This window comes from Fundulus heteroclitus, chromosome 24 (assembly GCF_011125445.2).
Source record: "Fundulus heteroclitus isolate FHET01 chromosome 24, MU-UCD_Fhet_4.1, whole genome shotgun sequence".
NCBI lineage: Eukaryota > Metazoa > Chordata > Actinopteri > Cyprinodontiformes > Fundulidae > Fundulus > Fundulus heteroclitus.
In genome coordinates this window covers 10792344-10799738 of record NC_046384.1, presented here as the reverse complement: position 1 = coordinate 10799738, position 7395 = coordinate 10792344, and the positions used below count along the sequence as shown (strand labels likewise).

The following is a 7395-nucleotide window of genomic DNA, read 5'->3' as shown; positions in this document are numbered from 1 at the left end:
TCTTGTTTTCCTCGGTGTTTAGGCGCCGCCAGAGCCCTCCGACGTTCCAATGTCGGCGGCTGAGCCCTCTGGCACGCCCAGCCTGTTGCTGCCCAGCAACATCCCCTGTTCCCTGGCGTGTTAGGACGCCCTCTGTTTTCGGTTCCCCAGCCTGTTTAGACGCCCTCTGTTCTCGTTTCCCCGGCGTGTTAGTACGCCCTCTGTTCTTGTTCCCTGGCGTTTTAGATGTTCCTGTATCTCTTGTGCCCCGGCGTTTTCCTCACGCCCCCGCGTTCTCGTCCCTTGTGCCCCGGCGTTCTCGTCCCTTGTGCCCCGGCGTTTCCCTCGCGCCCCGGCATTTCCCCCACGCCCAGGCGTTCTCTTCCCCAAGCCCCGGCGTTTTCCTCACGCCCCGGTGGGTTTCTCCTGGCATTTCTGTACGCCAGTCGTGCTCCAGTGTGTGTTATTGAGCCCTGGTGTTTTCAGTACGCCTGTTCTTCCCTCTGGCGTTGTCGTACGCCTGTTCTTCCCTCTGGCGTTGTCGTACGCCTGTTCTTCCCTCTGGCGTTGTCGTGCGCCCGTTCCTTCCCTTTGGCGCTGTCGTACGCCCGTTCCTTCCCTCTGGCGTTGTCGTACGCCCGTTCCTTCCCTCTGGCGTTGTCGTGCGCCCGTTCCTTCCCTCTGGCGTTTCCGTACGCCCGTTCCTTCCCTCTGGCGTTTCCGTACGCCCGTTCCTTCCCTCTGGCGTTGTCGTAAGCCCGTTCCTTCCCCCTGGCGTTTCGGTACCCTAGTTGAGTGCCAGCGTTTCCGTACGTCTGTTGAGCCCTGGTGTTTCCATGCGTCTGTCCTTCTCTCTGGCGTTGGTGCACCTGATCTTCCCCCCTGGCATTGGTGCACGCCTGTCTTGTCTCCCTGGTGTTTCCTTTCGCCTGTTCCCCAGAATTCTCTGGACTTTCGGTTCCCCAGAGTTTTCTCGCCCCTTTGGTTTCTCCGTGTTTTTTTTACCCCTGGTTCCCCAGTGTTCTTTAGCCCCTTGGTTCCTTGTGTTCTCTAGCCTTAGGTCCCCCGTGTTCTCTAATCTTTGGTCCTCCGTGTTCTTGACCTTTTGGTTCCCTGTATTCTCTGGTCCTTTGGTTCTCCGTGTTCGATGGCCCTTTGGTCCCTCTTATTTCTCCTCATCAATCTTTGAGCTCAAAAGAAAAACCTCAATGCATTTCAATTTAATTTTGTGAATTTAAGAATTAAAATCAACTACTTGTTTTTTTTATGTCAAACGTTTATTTATTTAAAATTTTTGAATGGTTTCTCACTAGAAATGTAAAATAGAAACAAACGGTGACTGTTTTGATAAATGACTACTGGGGGTCGCTGTTTTATTTCTGATTAGAATGGGTTATACTTGAGACTGAACTTGTAAGCAGTGTTTCCAGGTACCGCGGTTCTTGAAAAGTAGAACTTCAAAGCATAAAAATGGGGGCAATGATCTCCAGAACTTCCAGCAAACTGTAACAGTGCTGAAAGCCTGCGTTCTTTTAAATCGAGATTAAAAACACATTTCTTTAGGTTTGCCTTTGTTCTTGTTGACTGTTGACTGAAACTTCATCAGTTCAAGTTTGTAGTTCAACTGTTTTTAAGTTTTGCTTTTAATTTCCATTTTCCCATGTTTTATTTTGTTTACATTTTTCTACATTTTATTGCAACTTGCTTTTATTCTGTTTTTATTTCCCTATGATTTAATCATGTAAATCACTTTTTTGTGTTGTCTTTGTACTCAGATGTGCTTTACAAATAAATTTGCCTTGCTTTGATGGGTTCTTGATTGATCTGCTGTTCATGGTCCACAGTACTAACTGGTTCTGGGTGTAGAAAGCTGGGGTTGTCTTCACTGTGAATGAGAAATGCTTTGTACGTAAACGTTGGGTTCTGATCAGGGGAAACCACCTGTTAGGTTGATTTTATATTATTTTGTTCAAACACTAATGATCTCATTTTTTAATGTTTCTGTTTGGCTATGGCCAATCATTTATCTGGAAGCAGGACCACGTAACGTCTTCTTCAGCTGTCTCAACTGAAGAGGGCGTGTTTATACTGTTAGTGGGTGTAGCAGCATGTACATCATTCCTTTTTCAGCTGCAGGCGCACAACGTTACAATGTCACATGGAGGGGATCTGTTTAATTTTCCTTCTTTTTACCTGTGGATCATTTCAGAAAGGTGAGATTAAGCTGCTGATGAATGTTATGCAGGAAGAAGGATTTTAGTTTAGTTTTTATCTAATTCACCTGAAGCTAAAAGTATTTAATCTATTTGTAATGCATTAATTTTAAGGTGCATTCATTCATTCATATGCATCCATGTTTTAAAGCCTATCCAGGAGTCTTACTCTGAAAGCACAGATGCCAGACTTGGGAACCCGAAAAACTTTGATAACAAAATAAAGATAACTTAAAGGTAAACTAAGAAACTAAACACAAAGGAGAAAACTAATCTAGCAACGCTCAAAAGAGCATTAACAGGGAACCGAGGAAAGTAACAAAACCTGAATACCTGTAGGATGAACAGAAATGTGACTGCAGTTCCCATGCAGGTCTGGTCTTGTTTAAAGCATTTTTATTTGTCAGTCATGCTTCACAATGGTTTGTCAGTGACATCTAACTATAAAGTCTAAGGTGTGTTTTTTTGCTGCATGAACCGCTCGACATGATTCATATGTTTACATTGATATCATTTCAAATGAAGAAAAATCCTAAGACGTCTGGTGACATACAAACCAATACTTCATAAGTCTTTCACATTTAGTAAAAGAAAAAGTTAAAAGTAGAAGGTGGTTCTAGTTCTAACATGACAAAATATGTGAAAGTTCAAAATACATGAACATATTTACACACACTACAACGATTAAACAATGATTTCTCATATTTAAAAGTTAGGCTAACCCACAGTCATGGATGAACTGGTTTGGTGTTTTTCTTTTATTTTAACTGACAAGTACAGGTAAAGGTAACGGAGAATGTTAGTTGATAAACAGGTGGAACAGGTCCAAGGAACAATAATGGGAACAACCAAATTTCCTTCCTAGTGAATATAACACAAAGGAGAAGCTGTTTATCAGAAGGACAGACATTGCTTAACTTCTTCAAGGTTAACTGTAATAGAACAAACAAAAACATTGTGGTGTGATATTTAGCTCATGTGTATTATAAACATTATTTTGGGATGACAGTGGCATAGGGGATAGCAGTTTGTTTTGTAACCGCTGGCTTGCCTGTTTCACCCCTCGCTCCGACCATTCCAGTTGTTGTGCCCTTGGGCAAGAAACTTTTTAAAGAGCTTTTTTTTTTTTTACTTTAAAGCAAAAAGAGCTCTGGCATCGGAGAAGTATCGGTAAGAACACTACAATAACAACAGTAATAACACTATTGCAGGTAGGAAAGGAGCTCTGGACTGCTGTGCCGATTTCATACATCCTTAAACTCCCACATCATTACGCCTTGGAAATGTATGCGGATGGTTCTAGTCAAAGTGAAGCCTACAGGCTTCTGGAAACAAGGGCTAAGAGCTTTAATTAGACGTTTTCCAATGCAGCCTCTGTTTATGCTGAGCGGCTGGAAATGCAAATGGTTAAAACTAATCTCTGTACAGACTTTTTATTTACTGAACCTGGATTATCCACCTCTGAACAGGTTATTCAGATCCACAACTGTGTTTCCTGCAGGTCTAGCAGCTTTGATCCAAACCCAGCAGACCATATTAGCAGCAGTGGGAGAAGATGCTCCTCTCAGCTGTCTCCTCCTGGAAACTAAAGATGTCCAGCAGGTCACCTGGCAGAAGGTCTTGAGGAACACAGAGAGGAGTATCTGCTCCTACAGCGAGTATTCTTAATCAAACAGTGAATCCTGACTTTGAAGGTAAAGTTCAGTTCACAGAAGCTAAACCACGGGAGACCTCCATAGTCATCAGGAATGTTACAGAGCAGGATGAAGGATGTTATCTCTGTTTGTTCAACACCTTCCCTGATGGAGCTCTGACAGAGAGAACCTGTCTAAAGGTTTATGGTGAGAACCAGACTATATTACAGGGTTAACTTCTAGAACTAGATGCTGATCATGATGGTTGTTCTCTGTCCAGAGCTGCATGGACCCGTCCTTGATGTCAGCACATCAAGCTCTCCTGCAGGGTCAGTTGTGTCCTGTTCAGCCACAGGTCGACCTGCTCCCACTGTAACACTGACTGCTCCACAGCAGAACCTCAGCTTGTCCCTCTACAACACCACCAGGGTGAGCAACAGCAACGGTACCGTCACCGTCACCACCACAGCTCTGCTGTCAGCTTCCAGCAGCACACAGGTTGGATGTTCAGTGTCAGTTCTCTCTGCTGCTCCCAGAGAGCTGCTGCTCACCGTTCCTGGACCCTCACACACGTCTGATCATGGTGAGAAACTCTTTCAGAGACTCACATTATAGACTGATGACGTACTTGTGATTTTAAATGTTTAATTTTCGTTTTGAGGTTTGGATGAACAATCTGGATCATCTGACAGAGGCTGCAGTGAGTTCATGTTCAGATTCTCACATGTTGATTTCTCACTTTGTTCTGTTTCTGTAACACATTTCCTCTTCTTCCTAAAGGACGGCCTCTGGTTATTCCATTCCTGATGGTGGCTTTCTGTTCTTTTATTTTCCTGATCAGAAAAGGATTTTACACAAGGTACTTCTATGAAACTGTTTTTGTTGTTGAATTTTGTCTCATTGATGTCTCAAAAACGTTTCTTTGCTGACTGATTGGTTTATTTGCTCTTAAATCATTACAGGAATAAGAATCATTCACCAGGATGACAGAAAATATCAGAAGTAAGTATTTTTCACAGATTTATTTGCTCTTTTTAGTCTCTGCTAATTTGATTCATTCCCTCCACTTTATAAAGCATCTAAGCTTCACTGGTTTTAGATCATTAGCTTCTTACTAACATATTTTGATTTCTATGGTTGTACAGCTCATCAGTGTCTCACAGCAAAGAGCTCAGACTACGAACATCTGACATACAGAAACAAACAGCGAGTCCCAGCCGTCACCGTGACAACATAAATACCAGTAACTGTGACTCCTTTAACCAGTTTTATGTTGTTTCAGGTTTGTTCATTAGACCACTGCTCTTTGCCATGATTTATCCTTTTGGGATGTTTTTGTCCTAACAATAGGCAAAAGCATGAATGAATTCTTATTAGTTTTGTACCCAAACTAAAATAACATGTATCCTGTAAAACAATGATTTCTATTTAAGTTGATGGTGAAACTAAATTCTCTGTTTCCAAAATTTACCCTGAAACTGTAACTCCTGAGTTAGGGTACCGCTTTTCCTCCCTGCAGTTTAGGAATAATGTTGAACAAAATATTTTAACAAAATCTGTTCTCTGTTAAAATTCAACCTAAGGGTAAAATCAACAAACACAAACGTGATGATGAATACCTGACAGAGCCGGTGGCTTAATTTCAGTGCTCACTTGTTTGGTAAACTACGGTAATTTATAAGTCTAGAAGTACTGTGAAAACTCAGCTGAAACCAAAGCAAACAGCAGCTTATTGGTGTGATTTTAAGATGAGCTGTTTGGTAGCAAGAAAATGAAGGAAAACACCAAGTTGCCTCTAAAACACTAAAAGATATTGCACTTTTTTAATCTATACTGACTGAAAGTATCAGCGTCAGGAAGAAGTAGAACTAGATCATAATCAAAGGGGGAATGTAAGGCTAGTGGTGAGAGCAGACAGGCAACAAGTTCCCCGGTTCAAATCCCACAGGCTGCCACTGTGATCCCTGAGCAAAACCCTCACCACACATACACACACACACACACTTTCTGAGGACGGGTTAGATGAAGAGGACCCATTTTAATGAAGTGTCTGTTGCAATGATCATTATTAACTATTTCTCTGCCATAAAAGATTGTACAGTTTGTATGCTTAAATTGTGTAGCATTTACACTTTGTTATCCCTGTTGCTATTCTCACTTGGCACTTTTTTGCACTGCATTACATTGTTGTAGACAAGAAAAAAAAGATGTATGTTCAACTGCTTATTTGTATTTTGCATTAATGTGTGAAGTACTAACAGCTTCAGTCTGAACCCTGTGATCAGTATTGCTGATTCATATAATAAATTGAGCATCTTCTCAAATATTAATTTTTTTGTATTTATCTATAATTCCTTCATGTTTCATTTCACCACATATTTGCTTTATTTCTCTGACATTAAATTGTAATAAACCAAGCCTTTTAAAAAGATTGAAGATTTTTTTTTCATTATTAGAATCAGACAAGCGGATGTTTGTCTGCAGAATATTTGTGATGAGTTTACAATTAATTATCACTTTGATGTTTTAGCATATTTAGAGATTATGAAATGTAAGAAACCCAACCAGAGAGAAATTTGTTAAAGTTGGAGGCCTTTGTGTAACTAGTTATTTATTATCATGATTATTTTGTTATCTGTTGACTGAAATTTAGATTTTAAAAGTAAATCAGTATGACACCTAAAACAATAGTTACTGACAGTGCTTAATGCAAATAAATGTTTCAAGACTATTTTACTTATTTATTATGTTCAGTTGATTCACATAGATCCATCATAAACATTTCATAGAAAACTGCTCAGTCTATCAAATTATTGCAAAATCAGTTAGTTAAAATTAGATTCTAAAGCTGAGTACAATCTCAGGTCTGAAGACCACAATGTTTCGATTTAACCAGTTGATTTTTATATTCATAAAAGGAAGGGAAGAAGAGATAAAAGGGAAAGAATGATAAAACGTCTTCCGTCTGCTTCATCACCTGGAAAGAGAGATGTAAAAAGAACAACACAACCAACAGACATAGTGTAACAGATACAATAGACCTTGATACATTTGCTAAATCATATGTATTATTATTTGAGCTGACATGTGTAAAGTGATACCTGAGAAAAGAAAGTGAAAAAAAAAATTAATTAATTAATTACGGGCTATCTGTATATAAGTGAACACTTAGAACCAATTAACACTTAGGACCAATTCTATTTACTATATATATGCTTCCGATTGGCAAAATTATCAGACAGCATGGGATTAATTTCCACTGTTGTGCTGATGACACTCAGCTATATTTATCCATAAATCCTGATGAATCCAATCAGTTACTTCGACTGCAGTCATGTCTTGATGACATCAAAAGCTGGATGACTTTAAATTTCCTGCATTTAAATTCTGACAAGACAGAAGTTGTAATCTTTGGACCAGAGTCCTCAGAAAATAAACTTCTTAACCAATCATTTAATCTGGATGGCATTAACTTGGCCTCTGGTAATAAAGTAAGAAATCTTGGTGTTATTTTTGACCAAGACATGTCATTTAAATCCCATACTAAACAAGTTTCCAGAGTTTCCTTT

General features: G+C 40.1%; 1 protein-coding gene and 1 long non-coding RNA gene across 2 annotated transcripts; both read left to right on the top strand.

The window, feature by feature from the left end:
• Window positions 1–3891: 3891 nt before the first annotated feature.
• LOC118557978 (OX-2 membrane glycoprotein-like) lies at window positions 3892–4570 on the top strand (the record flags this gene model as incomplete). Its single annotated transcript, XM_036128522.1, has 3 exons — window positions 3892–4033; window positions 4107–4409; window positions 4488–4570. Coding segments are annotated over 3 exons (528 nt in total), but the record flags the coding sequence as incomplete, so codon positions are not given.
• A 39-nt stretch (window positions 4571–4609) lies between these two features.
• On the top strand, window positions 4610–6257 carry LOC110367503. The gene is made up of 3 exons (XR_002427514.2): window positions 4610–4685; window positions 4789–4828; window positions 4972–6257. It is a non-coding gene; the product is annotated as an uncharacterized LOC110367503 (long non-coding RNA).
• The last annotated feature ends 1138 nt before the right edge of the window (window positions 6258–7395 follow it).